We start from the raw sequence: 17,827 nt of genomic DNA, 5'->3' as shown, positions 1-17,827 counted from the left end.
GTCTGGGTGAGGCTGGGCCGCATAAGGGATTTCACAAAAAAAAAGTCCTCAAATGTCATTATTAACAGTTTTAATTATTTCTTCTGAACATGAAGTGTCCTGAACATTAATAGAACATTGAGTGAAGATTATGAACAGTTCTTCTGAACATGGCATCTTTTGCCTACTTCTTGCTGCCAGAGACTTGACAGCGCTTCTTCTCACAAATCTGAACCACATTTGGCTTTAAAGCGGAAGCAGTTGAGACCCTCAGTATGGCTTGAAGATGATCATCATTAAGTCTAGACCTGTACTTTGACTTATTGAAGTCCTAGGTAAAAAAGTGGGGGAACTCACTCAAAACTTCCACTCCCTCACCTAAAAAAGGCGTATATATGTAGCTATAAATAAAACACCCCCACCCCACTCCAGTCACATCAGTCTGTACCAGTCTGTATCTACCTATAATATCAACACAATCTCACGGCAATTCGTAACTTTTTCATTTAGTGGCTAATTCGTATGAATTCGTACGATCTAATTCATGAGATCAGGCTGATAATATATATAAGATGCAGGGCAGACACGTGCACACATAGGGCTCAACCTGTGCAGAGCACATGCCCTTTTTAGTCTTGCATAGAAAGTGCCCTTCCAAAATGATCAAAAGTGCCCCCGCGACGCGACGCGACACACCCTCGGTCCCGCCCTTCAGTACGCGCGCGACAACACAGCTGATCAGAACGCGCGCGACAACGCGCATTGAGTGACAAGCGCGCTGTGTACGGATAGAATCAGCGGAGCGGGGAGCTCTCTCTCTCCCCACTCCACTGATTCTGTCAGAGTACAGCGGTCGGCGCGGGCCACAAAATATTGCACTGAGGGCCGCAAATGGCCCGCGGGCCGCGAGTTTGAGACCCCTGCTTTAAAGGGTCACGAAACACCAAAACACATTTTTTTGAGCTGTTGACAGTCGTATATGTGTCCCACACTGCTAAAAACACTATTAGGACACCTATATTTCACTAAAAAGTGTAAATTGGTTGTTTTTGCGTTATTTCAAGCAAATTCGTACTTCCGGTTTGAAACTAATTTTTGAAGCTGCGTCACGGCCATGACATAATAGCGTGTATTCCAGCGTGCAGACTGGGCGTCTGTACCAGAGTGTGTCTTATTACGTCTTACAGTGTGTTGCATTAATGCATGAGTAAAGCTTGGTTCAAACCAATCAGCACGCTCTATTGTGCAACTTCATTAAAATTCATTACTGTCATAGTGTTTAGATGGCAGAGACGCCACGTTGTGTTGGCAAAACAAGCGTGAAGGTTCGCTTTTATAGTTTGCTGCAGTTAAGTTTTGTTTTCATTTTCTCTCTGTGAGAGCACAGCTGGAGTCACGTGTGGATTAACAGTGTACGCGACGCGCAACAACAATAACTTACGTGTCTAAGGAGGATTATTGTTTACCCGAGAGCTGTTCTCATCTGCAAACGCTGAGATCTGGATTCGTTTGTAGTCTCCTCTTAATAAAGACGCGGCTCTAGTTGCTGGTGATTGTCCTGTCTCTACAGATTTGGTAAGTTAGCGACCAGTGCTCTTTGTTTATTCAGTTTGTTCATATCGAACAAACTATTGCATCGAGTGTAAACATGTTAGCACCACAACCAAACTTTAACCTTGTGTAGGATTTTCACTGCATTTTTGCGACCGGAATAACACACGCGGCTTTCTGACACTACCTGCCGTGTGCATCTAAGTTTCCGGGAAATGCTGAAGGTTTTTTTTTTCTGTCATTCGCTGTGCGGTATCAAACATTGCATGAAAAATACACGCTTAGAGCAGGTCCTTGAATCAAATATCTCGTTTGTCACAAAGGACATGAATGTATTCCCTGAATGAAAGAGCCAAACTGCAGTTAAAGTCCACCATTTAATAATTTGGCTAATAATTCGACTACAGATGTCCATGTAAACACCATCACCTTCTCCCCTGTGTGTGTGTGTGTTTTGACTGAAACATAAAAAAAATGTTAGTGTGTGCCCAAATAGACACTCCCACACCATGCCTCTTTTCTTTCTCCGACACTCCCCCATAAACAGAGCTGGACACACCCACTTTTCTGACTTTTTCCAAAGTAGAGGTGTGAAAACACCCTGCTGAAACAAGGGGGTTTCATGGCCCTTTAAGCTCAATACTCTGCAAACATAATACAAACTATCACTGCTATGCTGAGGATCTCCAACTATATTTTCCTATCAAACTAGGAAAAGATTTATCATTAGAACACCTTTTCTTATGACTAACCGACAGTAAGACCTGGATGACCAATAACTCTAAGCAACTAAATGAAAATAAAACAGAAGTGTTTTTATTAGGTTCTGCTGCTACCAACGATTCAATTAAAACTCAGCTAGGAGTCCTAAATGACAATCTGCACAATCACGACAAGAATCTCTGAGTTATCTTTGATCCACTCTTGCAGTTTGACAAACATGTAAATGCTGTTGTGAAGAGCAGCTTTTTCCAGCTTAGATTGGTGGCAAAAGTTTCTAAAAAATATCTAGAAATTGTAAAATGTTTTAATCTCCTCTCAGTTAGACTACTGCAACTTCCATTGGTCTACCGCAGTCAACACTCTCGGTTACAGTTTGTCTAGAATGCAGCTGTCATATTAATAACAGAAACTAAGAAAAGAGATCATATTGCCTCATTTCACTGGCTTCCTATAAAATTTAGAGTTGTTTTTAAAATCCTTCTTTTCACTTATAAAGCATTGCACAATTCAGCCCTGGCCTATGTCAGTGAACTTATTAGGCCTTATACAGCTTGTAGACCATTAAGATCCCATGACCAGATTCTTTTGACTGTTCCTCGGTTTCGCTGCAAATCAAAAGGTGATCAGGCTTTCTGTGTTGTGGCTCCAAGGCTCTGGAGCAATCTCCCTCTGAACATCAGGATTTCTCCTTCATTGGATGCTTTTAAGTGTAATTTAAAGACTTATTTTTACTCTCTTGCCTTTGAGTGACACGTGCATGTTATTTCTTATCTGTTTTTTAGTATTACTTATCGACATATATATTCCCTTTACTTATATTTTTTATACCAGTGTTTTGTCTTATTTACTTTATTTTATTGTAAAGCACTTTGGATCAACTATGGTTGTGTAAAATTGTGCTCTATAAATAAAGTTTGCCCTGCCTTGCCTTTTGTAAGGATCTGCCAGAGTACTAAAAGGTAAAAATAATAATTCCAGGCAGATATATTAACAAAAGGCAACAACGCTTTTAACGTTTAATTATAAATTTGAACAAGGCTAACTACATAAACAAGGGTCATTATGATAAATTTTTTATTTATTTATTAACTATATTTAGGACTGTTAAGTGGCCCTGGAAAGCGTACATGCCCTTAAAAGCCTGACACGCCAAGGACAAAGCCTGTCACACCAAGTACACAAACTATAATCAAACAGTGCAGATAAAAAATGGTGTGTTAAAAAAATGGTCGTCCTTCTTGCACTGAATGCAACTATATTTCAAATGTCTAAAGTACCTTGAGATCAGGGTGGTGGTGTGTCCAGGCCAGCAGCATTGCAGCAAACAGATCACCAGTTCCCACAAACACAGCATCCACCCTGGGGATGTCCATACGTATCTGCTGAGTCACCATGGAGCCATCTGTCCTCACTGAAAAACAACAGGTACATCTTATTAAACTAACAGCTGGTGGAGGAAGTCACTAGTAAGCAAGAGCTACGTTTTAATGCACATTTTAAAGTAACAAATCAGAAACAAAAGTCGGAACCCCAACACAACAACAAAAAATATAATTTATTGTTTTTATGCTCACTGAAGGAGGTTTTGGCAAAAAAAAAAAATAATAATAATAATATTTCATTGAAATAAGGGAGATGGAAATGCATTTGATAAAGAAATTAAGTCATAATGAAAGGATAGTTTACCCCTCCAAAAATTATTGTTATCATCTTAATTCAAAACTTAATGAGTTTCTTTCTTCTGTCAAAGGAATATATTCTTAAAAACAATAAAAAGTTGTAACCATTGACTTTCATAGTATTTTTTTTCCTATTATAAACACCCAATTTCAACTTTCTATTTTGTGTTGAACAGAAAAGAAGATACTTTGAAGAAGCTCATAAAGGTCTTTACACATCAGCTTACACCAGTCTACATTCCCTCTAGGGTTCCTGGCCATGGAGCATTATTCTCATTAACTTTTCCCATGAGGGAGTTATTTATAAAAAAGAAAAGGAAGTCTTCATTAAAGCGTAAAGGGTAGAGTCTGTAATTAACTGATTAAGTGAGGGAAAGAATAACATTATAACAAACAAATATTGATATATTACAAATGAACTGCTTAAATCATTTGAATTGTTTTTTTCTTTTTTGAAATATTTCCCAAATGATGTTTAACAGAGCAAGGAACTTTTCTCAGTATGTCTGATAATATTTTTTATTCAGCAGAAAGTCTTATTTGTTTTATTTTGAGTTAAATAAAATAAGTTAAAAAAAATTTAAAACAATTTAAAGCTCAAAATTATAAGCCCCTTTAAGCGATATTTTTTTGATAGTCTACAGAACAAACCATCATTATAAGATAACTTGCCAAATTACCCTGCCTAGTTAACCTAATTAACCTAGTTAAGCCTTTAAAGGTCACTTTAAGCGGTATAGAAGTGTCTTGAAAAACATCTAATCAAATATTATTTACTGTCATCATGGCAAAGATAAAATAAATCAGTTATTAGAAATAAGTTATTAAAACTATTATGTTCAGAAATGTGTTGAAAAAAAAACTCTCCATTAAACAGAAATTGGGGGAACAAATTAATAAAGAGGGGGCTAATATTTATATATAACTTCAACTGTATATTTATATTTTTACTTTCTCGTTGGAGCAGTAACCTGAAATTCAGCTTGCTTTAACACTTTAACTATAAATCATTGAGCGACACAGAAACTAGCCTTGTTGTCAAAGTATGCAATTTATGTGTATATAAAAAAAGGTTGAATGTCTCATCAATATTTAGCGTGTCAATTATGGATTGTTATAAAAAGTAATTTAGTAAAAAAAAAAAAATAAGCTGCAGGTCTGATGTTGTATGCAAAATAAGTCAACTGAAAAATTCATATCACAACTGCTTTTCCTAACTCACTCAACCAAGATGCGATGAGGAAACTTATGAAGCAATTATGAAGCAAGAGCTGAGTTTCATTGCACTGTGTTCTTGGAATCAGAATGACAAAATAACCTTTTTTCTGGCTCCCCAAAGCAACCAGATACTGATCGCCCAGAGGAGAGGGCAGGTCAGAGCTGGTGATTACCACTGTGTCTGGACCCATTGAATGAAGAAGGTTCATCACCTGAAACACAATCAACCGTTTCAGTTAATGTCCCACTGGGGCAAACGCATGATTACCTTCTGGTTTTCGATAAGCCAGCTGGGCCGTTTCTAAAGAACTAAAACCTAACCACACCCAGAAAACATTTCATTTAAAAGCTTAAGAAGTCTAATAGAGATCAACTGTTTTTGCCAAAACAAGGCTAAATTTGTGCTGTCAGTGAAAATAATAAACACTGTAGGTCTAAGGCCCTGTTCACACCTGATATTAAGATTCATTTTCTTTGATCAGATCACATGGCAAAAGTGAAATAAACTAGTAGTTGTTAAATGTCAACTTTCGAAAGCTATTGTAGTCGAAAACAGTCTAAGCTTAAAAAAACTGGGTGATTTTGCATGTGTTGGACGATTGGTCTTTTCTGCTTTATCAATTCCTGATCTTTTGCATTATGTTTTTTTATTCATTTAATTTAATTAACTTTGATAGTCTAAAACAATAGTTAAGTGAATTTTTAAAAAAAATAAAATAAAAAAACAGCATAAATATATATTAAAACTTTAGTTAAGTGACAAGGCAGGAGTTGATCAGAAATAAATGACATTTGTGAGCCTTGTTTTAACCCTCTACTGCACGGCGTAACCATATGGTAAACATGATACTCATGTTCATTTACCTGCCACTGTTTCTTTAAGACCAACATTTTTTTTTTGTTGTTAGAAAGAGAAGATCTAAGAGTAGCCAATGATGTGCTTTGGTTAAGTCACATGACATGCAGTGTTTTGCTGTAGCGTGATTTCTGACACACGTTTTTTGTGAGTAGTTGGTAAATGCAAATGTAAACGTCAATAAAAACAAAGGACCAAATTATTTTAGATCCACAAAAAAAACATTGTTATAATCTTTACTGGAAAAAAAATATATATATTAACAGTATGTTGTATATATGATAATACAATATTATTATTGTTTTTTTAATAATATTCAGCAAAAAATATATAATGAATGAAAGCTGTTGGAAGATGGGTTGTGGTAAAGTATGTATAAGGTGTCATTTATAAGTTAAAGCTCATAATGCTGCAACACCAAATAAATTATTTCAAACAAAAAAAGACTAATTATAAGGAAAGTTTTAAGTTAGATCCACTGTTGGAGGTTGTTGCCATATGGCAACATTTCATAAAGTACCTTAAAAAAAAAATTCAAATTTTTTTTTTTATAGCACTTCAAGTTAATCCATTTTAAGAAAAGAAAAGAAAAACAGTCAAATATTTTTTTTAACAGGTTTATCATAATGCGTGGGGTAGAGGGTTAAGTGATCAGCCTTTTCATGTGATCTTTTGCATGATCATATTATTCAAAGACAGCTAGTTAAATGACTTTCTATGTTCTAATATATTTGTTTGATGAAAATAAATCAATTATCTATAATTTCATTACTCACTGCATAAAGTAGGCCTAGCTTATTCATAAAGTGTTTACTCATCTTTTAATATGAGTTTTTTGGTGAATAATGAAATGGCAGGGATGTCAGAGTGGCGCAGTGGGTAGCACAATCGCCACACAGCAAGAAGGTTGCTGGTTCGAGCCTCGGCTGGGTCAGTTGGCGTGTTTTCCCTTTGTTGGCGTGGGTTTCCTCCAGGTGCTCTTGTTTCCCCCATGAGTCAAAAGACATGTGCTAAGGGTGAATTAAATAAACTAAACAGGCTGTAGTGTATAAGTGTGAATGAGAGTGTATGGATGTTTCCCAGTGATGGGTTGCAGCTGGGAAATAAAACATATGCTGGTTAAGTTGGCGGTTTATTCCGCTGTGGTGACCCCTGATTAATAAAGAGACTAAGCCAAAAAGAAATTTAAATGAATGAAATAGCACCATTTTTGAAGTATTACTTTAAAGCAGGGTTTTATATATAAAGACACAGACAGATGTCAGACTGTTAACTCACTTTTATCATCATTTGCATGAAAGTGCAATTATTTACAGAGTAATAACAAGTATTTTAATATAACGTTTTTAAAACTAGGATGATGGTTCAATATAAATAGTACAGATCCAAGAACTGTCCATCCCAGTCAAAACAGTCGAAGTTTAGCGGGTCTCATGCTGTCATTAGCCAAAATATTTTGACAAACCACACATAAAGGTCGTGGTTCATCAGCTGGTCCTGTCCACGTAAATCCTAAACTCAAATACTGATCATCATATGTCTTTTGGGTTTAAGCCTTGAACTTGAAGGCTTTTGTGGCGAGGGGGCGTAAGTGGATACACCTGCGGTACGCACCTGCCTCAGATCCCACGGATGGAGCTCTGGATCATAAAAGGAGGAACGAGGGCAGAGGAAGCCGAGAGAGGACCGGGCCCGGACATATTTTACTTTTGCTTTCAGTTCTGCCGTCCGTTTGTTCGGAGCTGCCGTCACTGTTATTAATAAATCATTTTAAAACTGCATCGGTTCTCCGCCTCCTTCTTCCCGGCGGCCAAAGGGCCGTGAACTTCATTACAGCTTTGAATCGGGGGGGTCTCAGAACCGACCCATTGTATTAGCAGGCATATACCTGTATTGGCGGGCTTGCCAAAAAGAAGCGAATTCACAGCTATGGCCTTCTGGGTAAAAAAGGTTTTCTTATATTTGACGTATTGTTTTTTTTTTTCTTTGTTTAATTAAAACGTTTAAATATAATAAACAATACATATAATAATTAAACTTAATAATTGTATTTTTATTATATTTTTTCCCGTGCCTCCCCTGACATGCTCTGGCGCCCCCCCAGGGGAGGCGCGCCTCACACTTTGAAAACCTCTGCTTTAAAGGATCAGAAAAAGCCAAAACCTGCTGCCTAGACCCTGCTTCATCAGAGAAATGGTCAAAATTGGACAAAAGAGACATTTAAATGCCAGGTGTGAATTATAATGTGACTCCTTTTTTCACCTGTGCACAGATTAAAGAAAGCACATTTAATATGCAAGAATAGCTTAACACCATAGTCTTCAAATACACATGAAAGAATGACCACACATGTGAAGTCACTGACACCTCACATTAAACCTTTTTTAAGCCATCTTTGTTTCGACATCTAATGGACCCTTTTCACAAGGCGGTGATGATGTCATCAGCATCTTTAATTCTTGAATGCTTTGAAAGTATAAAAAAATAGAATTACTGCTTATGTGAGGTGTTTTTAATGCAGCATCTATTGGCGGGACAATAGATTTGACATTGTTCTTTATTGTGGCTGATGTTATCAATGTGAAAACATGTATTTCTTTTATTATTTGAGCAAATAGGAATAAAAGGAATATGTAGTGCTATTTTATTCAGGGCTCTTTAAGTTTATTCAAGTAAAACTATGACAATTTCTGCTGCTGAGATACCTGGTAAAGTGAAATGGGTCTACTGAACACAGAAGTGCTTGGTTGGTAACTGCCTGCACAGTGGACAAGAATTGATTCATCATGCCACATTTCTAAATTCAAACACATTATACACATCTGTCAGCAAAATGGTGGCTTTATTAATTTTGCATTGACAGGATGTTTTTAAATCACATTGTTTTATTTTCAATAATTTTTTTAACTAATTGTGACATGTACAGTGTGTGGTACCTGTGAGTTGTTCTCAATTGTATTAAACACTAATTATTGCTTTGAGCAATGTCATTATATAAGACAGCTTAACTGAAAATAGTAATAATACAGAGAATTTACAACTGAGAGAAAAAAAGCAGATGCATTAAGCATAAATCAGCTTTAAAAACTTACTTCAACAGCATCTTTTTCTGAATGTATTTTTCTCCCAGAGAGGAGTCTGTGAGAGAGAGATAAATTGAATTACACATTCACATCTGCTTGGTGTTTCATAGTGACACATGTCTTGTGGGTAAACCAGAGGCAAATTTAATCCTCCACACATGAGAGTTTTTGGGGAGAGGCTATTTCTTTCTTTGCATATTAGGACATCACAGATATGACTGGAAATCTGAAAGAGAGAGGGGAGTGAGATCGACAAATATATGACATCCCAGCAAATTCACAAGCACTGAATGGTGCAAATTTGTTTGCTTTTTAAATAGCTGGAATGTTTTAATTATTCACACTCACCTCTCTGGTCATAGTATGCAACCGCGACATAGCAACAGACTAGACATGTCACTTGTATAGTTATGAATAGGGAAAATGTAGTGGCCAATATGATGAATAAAGCCCTGTGTTCTAGTACAGGAGCCAATCATTGCTAGCTATTGACTGAGGATTCTCTGGGGGAGGGGCTCAGACTAGATGTGTGTTTTTACGATTTTACGAATCCTTGCTTCATAAACATAAGAAATATGATTAACTATACTTGAATACAGATGTTCTCTGGTTTTGTAATTTGTATGAAACGAATGGGAGGTTCAGTTTGTCCCATCAAACGCATACAACATGACAGCTACTACTTAAACGCCCACAAACTTCTAAACAAAGAGGCCACTGTCATTTTGGGAGGAGATTTGCCATAAATAATGGAGTTGAACCAGCACAATCACATAAGGCATTACTTAGAGGATGACAATATGTAACATGTAAACAGAAACAACCATAAGGTAGGTTGGTGTCATGATCTCATTCCCTTCGAGAGTGCATTAGATTGGGCCAACTGAAAACAATGCAGATTTAGAGTGATTCAAAACTTCATAAACTAAATTTAAGAGACAGTTGTTATTTATTTTATTGTTGATTCCAAATATAAAATGTAATCGTAAGCTTGGCACACAGTTTTGGAGAATTTGATGTTTCTCCATTCAAGCAGAACGGCCGCACATGCTGCCTGAGAGGCGTTTCAAAGATGGCCGCTGAGTGAAATGACTTGTCGGAAAGAGACTTTGACATAGCGCATATTAGATAAACAAAATCAGTACACAATAATTGGTTATGATCAGGGCCAGACAGAATCTGCGGACGTTTTTTGCTATTTCTGCTGAGAATTTTGGTAAAAATCTGCGGATTTCTGCTGAATTATTTTAGGAGTATCCAGCGGAGTATCATCCTAAAACCTACTGTAAATATATTAAACAAAAAGTAATAAATTACTGAATCAAAAATAAATAACTTCAGATTTACACATTTACTAAAGTAAATAAACAGAATTAATAATGGGCTAAAAATCTGCAGAAATCTGCGGAAAATCTGCGGAATTCTGTGCGCGCAGATTCCGTGTGGGCGTAGTTATGATCTCTTACCGAACAGATAGTGAATCGTCCATGTCTGCATCGCAGTGCATTTAAGGAACAATGTACAATTTAAAACCCATAATAGCATGACACTTACTCAGCTTCAAACTGATTGGGAGTGATTATGTCTGCAGCAGGAACAACTCTGTCTCGGTAGATGGGCAGCAGGTTCTCAGGAACGTACTGAAATAACATTGAAAGTGATCAGTTCTCTATAAACTGCTTTAGCTACACCCAAACGTTTCACCAAGATGCAAATGCTCTTGAGAGTACAGGACGTTTGAATATTGAAATAAAAACAAATTATCAAAGGAATAATCACTTTAGATAAGCTTACCATGGCCCCATTATCACCTAGCACCGGATCACACACTTAAAAGGCAGAAAACAGGCAAATTAAGCACATAAAGTATAGGCAGAATTAAATTGACTCTGGCTAAAATAAAGTACAAATGAATCAATAATAAAACTGCAGTTGTTTTTCATTTGTTCAATACATAATGAGCTAATGTATTCCATACTCAAAGGATGTTTTTCTTTTGTTACATCAGCATAAACCAGGGGCGGACTGGCCATCTGGCAATTCTGGCAAATGCCTGAAGGGCCGGACCATTTTTTAAATGTGGGCCGGTCAGTTTCTTTTATTTAATTTTTTTGTATGTATGTATTGTTTTTACATGCAGGCAGCTTTTATCTCTTGCAAAATGTGTACATTATGATGATGATGATGATGATGATGATGATGATGATAATAGTAATAATAATAATAAATGTTAAGTATTTGGCCCAATCGGCAATGGTCAGCTGGTTTTGAGATGGGCTGACACAATCCGACCTAATCAGAGGTTACATAAACGTGATCAAAATCTGGCAAGAATGTTAAACAAACAATAAGTGCAACACAAGCTAATTATCAGAGATGGGCCGTAAAAAAGGAAAGGAGGTGGCGAAAAGCTCAGAGAAAGCAAAAAACAAAGGCTCTAAAATCAGACGCTGCCAAAAGCACAAAATTAAATGAAATACTCTCAAAAAGGGGGCAATGCGGTGGAGCAGTGGGTAGCGCTGTCGCCTCACAGCAAAAAGGTTGCTGGTTCAAGCCTCGGCTGGGTCAGTTGGCATTTCTGTGTAGAGTTTGCATGTTCTCCCCATGTTAGCGTGGGGTTTCTCCGTGTGCTCCGGTTTCCCCCACAAGTACAAAGGGGAACTGATGAACTAAATTGGCCATAGTGTATGTGTTTCCTAAAACATATGCTGGATAAGTCGGCGGTTCATTTTGCTGTGGCGAGCCTAGATTAATAAAGGGACTAAGCCAAAAAGAAAATGAATAAATATATGTATATATAAATTTGTTATAAATGTTTTTTTTTGTTTCAGTCACACGCATTACATGTTTAAATATCTATTACATATGGTACTGCTTATATTAATTCACCATCTGTACACCAATATAAGTAGTGAATGTGCGTGTTTGTGGGTGGGGTTGTGTCGGTGTGGTGATGTGGGCTGGTGTGGCTACAGTGCCAAGGCTGATATTTGTCCCATTTCGCCCCTGGCATGAACCTAACAAAAATCCATCACACTTTTAAACAAATATGTAACAGATTTTCTTGTTCAAGAAATCTTTTGTACAATGTCACAATAGGGAAGCAAATGAAGGCAACTTTAATCTGTCCTCTGTAAGTATTTGTCTATATTCTTTTAGAACAGGGACTGTCTCTTGACACATTAGACAAACAGAATTATTAAGACATTTAAGTGATCAGGTTTTCTGATTTCCAGCACTCATAAAATCAATAGACCTCTTGATCTACTTTTTACTTTAAATTTACAGTAAAGTGCCACCATTTTATTTAATACTCACCATAAACCAGGCTCGGATTTGCTCTCTTCAGCTCCTGGACAATGTCTACAACCATATCCAAAAAGGAATAATCTCTAGTGTATCCTGAAAGTAAAAAAAAAAAAAAAAGGTGGAGCAAACCAACTGAAGCATGCATTAAATTTATTATAAAACATAATTTATTAATAATGATGTCAGTTTGAACTCCATTTGTTCTAATTTTATTTGCTGGAGATGCAAGAATCAATACAGCTAATCTGTCGGTGACTCAGAAAGCATCTTAGCTATGCTGTGTGCTTTAAGCCACAGCAAAATATCTGACCCATTTAATCATATTTGACTTTTGTGGTTCTATAGTGTCCAGTTGATGCAATATTTTAGACTGAGCACTCAGATACAATGCACTCAATGGAGCTAGTGATCCCACTGTGAGGGGTAGGTTAAGGGTGGAGTTAGGTGTGGCCTTTCAAAGCATTGCATGCAGCTCAGATTACAACTGCACCAGGTCTACATCCAGACCCCTCTCAGCTGATAGCCCTAAACAAGGGGTATCAAACTCAATTCCCAAAGGACCGCAGGCCTACAGAGTTTAGTTTCAGCCCTGCTTCAACACACCTATCTGTAGATATCAAACAAGCCAAAAGCACTCAATTTGTTTGATCAGGTGTGTTTGATTGGGATTGGAAGTAAACTGTGCAAAGCTTTGTCTGACACCTCTGCCATAAACACAACCAAAAAATGAACCTCAAAAGAAGTAGAAGATGCCCACTGCTCAAAAACAGTTAGGAAGGTTAAAATATTTTAGACATTTTTCTTAAAAAACCACATGGATTTAATATAGGAGACCTTTTTTGCATTGAAGAAGAGTAAATGATGGAATAAAAGTTGCTTAATAAAACTAATAATAATAAACAATAAAGACAAAATAAATAATCATGAAATACAATCGCTCCATATCTCTATGAAAACATTGTGCATTTCTGAATGTGATTCAGTCAGGTGAGTGGGCTAGACAAACCACCTATAGAAACACTCTTATCCCTCTAAATGCACTGGACAATTTTACAAGTACAACTATATTTAATGGTGAACGTACCACAAAACATGTTGCACTACTTGTTTTCTTTAACCTTAAATGAATCTTTTTCAAAATACCTTTTACAATATTGTTCAGTCTACTGTAAAAGTACTTGTATAGTCTGTTTTAGGTTACGTGTTTAAGTATTTAGAGTATAGGTATAGTTAGTAGTGTACTTAGATTAACGCTTTGGTATGTTAGTTGTCTGCAGGTTTAAAGGGTCACGAAACACCTAAACACATTTTTTGAGCTGTTGACAGTCGTATATGTGTCCCACACTGCTAAAAACACTATTAGGACACCTATATTTCACTAAAAAGTGTAAATTGGTTGTTTTTGCGTTATTTCAAGCAAATTCGTACTTCCGGTTTGAAACAAATTTTTGAAGCTGCGTCACGGCCATGACATAATAGCGTGTATTCCAGCGTGCAGACTGGGCGTCTGTACCAGAGTGTGTCTAATTAAGTCTTACAGTGTGCTGCATTAATGCATGAGTAAGGCTTGGTTCAAACCAATCAGCGCGCTCTATTCTGCAACTTCATTAATATTCATTACTGTTATAGTGTTTAGATGACAGAGATGTCACGTTGTCAAGTGTTGCTTTTATAGTTTGCTGCAGTTTTGTTTTCATTTTCTCTCTGTGAGAGCACAGCTGGAGTCACGTGTGGATTAACAGTGTACGCGATGCTCGACAACAATAACTTACGTGTCTAAGGAGGCACATTGTTTACCTGAGAGCTGTTTTGATCTGCAAACGCTAAGATACAGATTTGCTTGTAGTCTCCTTTTAATAAAGACGCGGCTCTAGTTGCTGGTGATTGTCCTGTCTCTACAGATTTGGTAAGTGAGCGACCAGTGCTCTTTGTTTATTCAGTTTGTTCATATCGAACAAACTATTGCATCGAGTGTAAACATGTTAGCACCACAACCAAACTTTAACCTCGTGTAGGATTTTCGCCGCATTTTGTGACCGGAATAACACACGCGGCTTTCTGACACTACCTGCCGTGTGCATCTAAGTTTCCGGGAAATGCTGAGGTTTTTTTTTCTCTCATTCGCCGTGCGGTATCAAGCATTGCATGAAAAATACACGCTTAGAGCAGCTCCTCGAATCAAATATCTCATTTTTCGCGAGGGGCATGACTAAATTCCCTGAATGAAAGAGCCAAACTGCAGTTAAAGTCCACCATTTAATAATTTGGCTAATAATTCGACTACAGATGTCCATGTAAACACAGTCCCTTTCTCCCGTGTGTGTGTGTGTGTGTGTGTGTGTGTGTGTGTGTGTGTGTGTGTGTGTGTGTGTGTGTGTTTTGACTCTGAAAGTCAGCGCGCCCAAATAGACACTCCCACACCATGCCTCTTTTCTTTCTCCGACACTCCCCCCTAAACAGAGCTGGACATGCCCAATTTTCGGACTTTTTCAAAAGTAGAGGTGTGAAAACACCCTGCTGAAACGAGGGGGTTTCATGGCCCTTTAAAATAGCTCTTATGTCCAGTGTTGTGTTCACTTTTTCATGATTTTTGTAACGCTGTGATCCTGTGAGACATGACATTTCGTTCAACTCTATGTCCACACATAGTGGAATCACAATAAAGCTCAACATGACTTGATAACTTCAATTTTTGGGTGAACTAACTCTGGCACATCACCCTCTGCCACAGCATTAAAAGACAGAACCATACATTTTTACCAGTCATGCCACTTTTAATAGATTTTGAACATACATAAGCATATTCAATGCAACATGAGATGTCCAGTTATTGAATAACATCAGTGATTAAATTAGCAGCAGACAGTAGAGCAGCAGGAAAGTGTGTACCTGTGAGCACATAGTCGTAATGGTTCACATCGTTAAGCTTGATTCCCTCGTAGAGAACGTTGAGTTCATCCGCAGTCAACACCTGCCCTTTCCAGTGCTCATAACCTAACAAGAGAAACACCTTTACAGAGACATCATTCATGTAGCCTGTTACACTGTACATTAATTAAAAACATTATTTAATAGTAAAGTACAAAGGGTTGTGCCATACTGTGGATATTAACTGTTAACACTTTTATATTATAATGAAATTGCAAAATCTGTGTAGAACTTTTGCACCTTGTTCTGTTCTTTATCAGAAATATAATCATTTGAATGTTTGAAATTGTTTGGTTTTATAGGAGATCAAATGATTCCAAGTAAAATACATGTATATGCTTAAAATATAAATTGTTCTTTCTGACCATTTGACTGACTATTGCTACTTAATAATGTAACAAAAACAACAACAACAAAACAATAAATCACAGATATGCAATGCAGTTACTGTAGCTAGCAGCTTAACAGCTAAAGTCCTGTTGAATAAAATATCTTCTTATTACTAGCATATTGCATAATAACTTGATGAACTGCAGTTTTATCAACTGATTCTACTGATGCTGCAGAATTGCAAAATGCTGCCTTATCATGTCACATGAACAGCTCTAAACAGAACATCACGGGTTGTCATGTGTAATGAATGGAGCAATTGTCATAGCTACAAGATGCTGTACCACCATAGACTGTAAAATATATGGACGTAGTATCCGTGACGTCACCCATAGGTTTCTGAAGAGCGCAAAAGAAGCCACAAGTAGGCGCGGCCAACCGTCGCCATTTTGGTCACGCGTCATCACACCCATGGTGGGATACCAAACAAAGGCAAAGAGGTGGAGAGTGAGCGGAGCTACAGACACCTGCTAGTATTTAGCTTGGACCTGGTTCAGACACACTTTATTTTGGGAGAACGCTTAATACTTTATCACCTGTGACTCGTTTGTATTCTGACCACTTGTGCTTTGTTGTACACTATATCAATAAAGTGTTTAGACTTTTAAAAACACTGCTATAATACATTGAGCCACTAAACATTGTTCTTATGATGTTTTTCAACAAGAGGAAAACGCGAATTATTTTCAAACACTTCAGATATAGTCTGTGTTAGTAAATGTAAGACTATTGATGAAATCCAGCATAACACTGTATGACAACGCTTCAGATGACTGTTTTAGAGCCCACAGCTAATCAATCTGACAGATTCTGGAGTGCATTACAGCTCTAAATATAAATATAAACGATAAATGATCTTAAATAAAATAAATACATGTATAAAGATGGTATATAAGTATATAACTTTACTCACATGGGAAACGGAGGCCACGTGAATGGTTTGTGAGCACAATTAAGTTCACTCAGCATGCCATGCCATCTAATAATTGTAGGAAACAAGTCCAAAAGGCAGTTGAGTGTGTAAAGTCACATTAAAAAACACAGAAATACGATAAATATGCCGAGTTCAGTGGCTAATCTGCAGGATTCAGCTGAGGTGACGTGACGGCGACCAACAAGACCTAGCTGTCACTCAAGTGGCCACTCCCTTAATTATGCAAACTTAATATAACCTAATATAAAGGAAACGGATGAGTTATAAAAAAATTCACCCCCCTCACAGTTGTCATGAAGGGTGATATTACCTGTATTAACCAAAATCTTTTTTTGTACCAGGCTGTAAACACCTTTTTTTCTGCTGTAAAGTTGGCCATTCTAACAGTGGGCTCAATTGAAATTTGCTCTGTTTTGGAACCAGGAGCGGCCACGACTAGCGGAATTTCAGATGAATTGCAGTTTTAGTTACTTCCGTATTGGCTTCCTGAGGGAGAGCGGGAGGTTGCCGCTTGCCTAATCATATTATACACAACAGCAAATCCTCAGAATGAACACTGTCAGTATGAGCCTGTTTACTCTTATTTATTTCATGTGTTTTCTCTGATTGGATAGTAATCTGATTAAAGAAAATGGTTCCACACATAAATTATTCAGATCTTCAAATTCCGAGCCAAGTTCAAATTTAACCCTGACATTTACCTTGGTATCACTTTGATGTTTATTGTATTTTCATTTTTTTCCCCTCTCTCTCTCTCTCACTCTCTCTCTCTCTCTTTTTCTATATTTAATTACTTTAGCCTAATTCATGTGGTAAGAGCAACAAAAAAAGAGTAAGTTATTTATATGCAGGTGGGGAGAGGTGTCCACTCCAGGATGGAGTAACAAGTATAAGTCCTTATGTCTTTATGATTATTATCAAAGTTGAATGTTAAAGGGACAAGATCATATTGTGACCTTAGTGTCATCCCTCTTCAGATTAAAACTAGAATAAGATGTGACGCCCAAGTAATCCTTGGATGATATTGTTCGGAATTATGCACACACACAGAAATTTTTAGGTCTATCTGTGTTTTAACCTATGAGGTTTAAACACCTATATATATATATATATATATATATATATATATATATATATATATATATATATATATATATATATATGACACAGTAAGTGG

General features: G+C 37.0%; 2 protein-coding genes across 11 annotated transcripts in view; one reads left to right on the top strand and one right to left on the bottom strand.

Annotated features, from left to right (window-relative positions):
* Positions 1–17,827, top strand: part of si:ch211-141e20.2 — a 144,543-nt gene that overhangs the window by 111,064 nt on the left and 15,652 nt on the right. For 2 of the 6 annotated variants that reach the window (XR_012385278.1, XM_068223586.1), the window contains one exon: positions 7,561–7,785. The exons of 3 other annotated variants lie outside the window; for them this stretch is intronic. Coding sequence is in view for 1 of the 3 variants with exons in the window: in XM_068223584.2 (XP_068079685.1) it covers positions 7,561–7,883 (323 nt within the window). In the remaining 2 variants the exon portion in view is untranslated. Of the gene's footprint in view, positions 1–7,560; positions 7,964–17,827 lie in introns of those variants that run through there. One more of the 6 variants, XM_068223584.2, reaches the window with a different exon arrangement.
* pdxka (pyridoxal (pyridoxine, vitamin B6) kinase a) overlaps positions 1–17,827 on the bottom strand; it is a 37,395-nt gene that overhangs the window by 5,569 nt on the left and 13,999 nt on the right. For all 5 annotated transcript variants that reach the window (XM_073912292.1, XM_073912291.1, XM_073912293.1 and 2 more), the window contains exons 3-9: positions 15,288–15,392; positions 12,408–12,491; positions 10,884–10,918; positions 10,644–10,729; positions 9,099–9,144; positions 5,251–5,362; positions 3,531–3,664 (exon numbers count right to left, since the gene is read on the bottom strand). In XM_073912292.1, the coding sequence (XP_073768393.1) occupies positions 3,531–3,664; positions 5,251–5,362; positions 9,099–9,144; positions 10,644–10,729; positions 10,884–10,918; positions 12,408–12,491; positions 15,288–15,392 (602 nt within the window). The remainder of the gene's footprint in view (positions 1–3,530; positions 3,665–5,250; positions 5,363–9,098; positions 9,145–10,643; positions 10,730–10,883; positions 10,919–12,407; positions 12,492–15,287; positions 15,393–17,827) is intronic.

This window comes from Danio rerio, chromosome 9 (assembly GCF_049306965.1).
Source record: "Danio rerio strain Tuebingen ecotype United States chromosome 9, GRCz12tu, whole genome shotgun sequence".
In the NCBI taxonomy this organism is placed as follows: Eukaryota; Metazoa; Chordata; class Actinopteri; order Cypriniformes; family Danionidae; genus Danio; species Danio rerio.
Note: the sequence above shows the minus strand (reverse complement) of the source record. Positions and strands in the feature narration are given on the sequence as shown.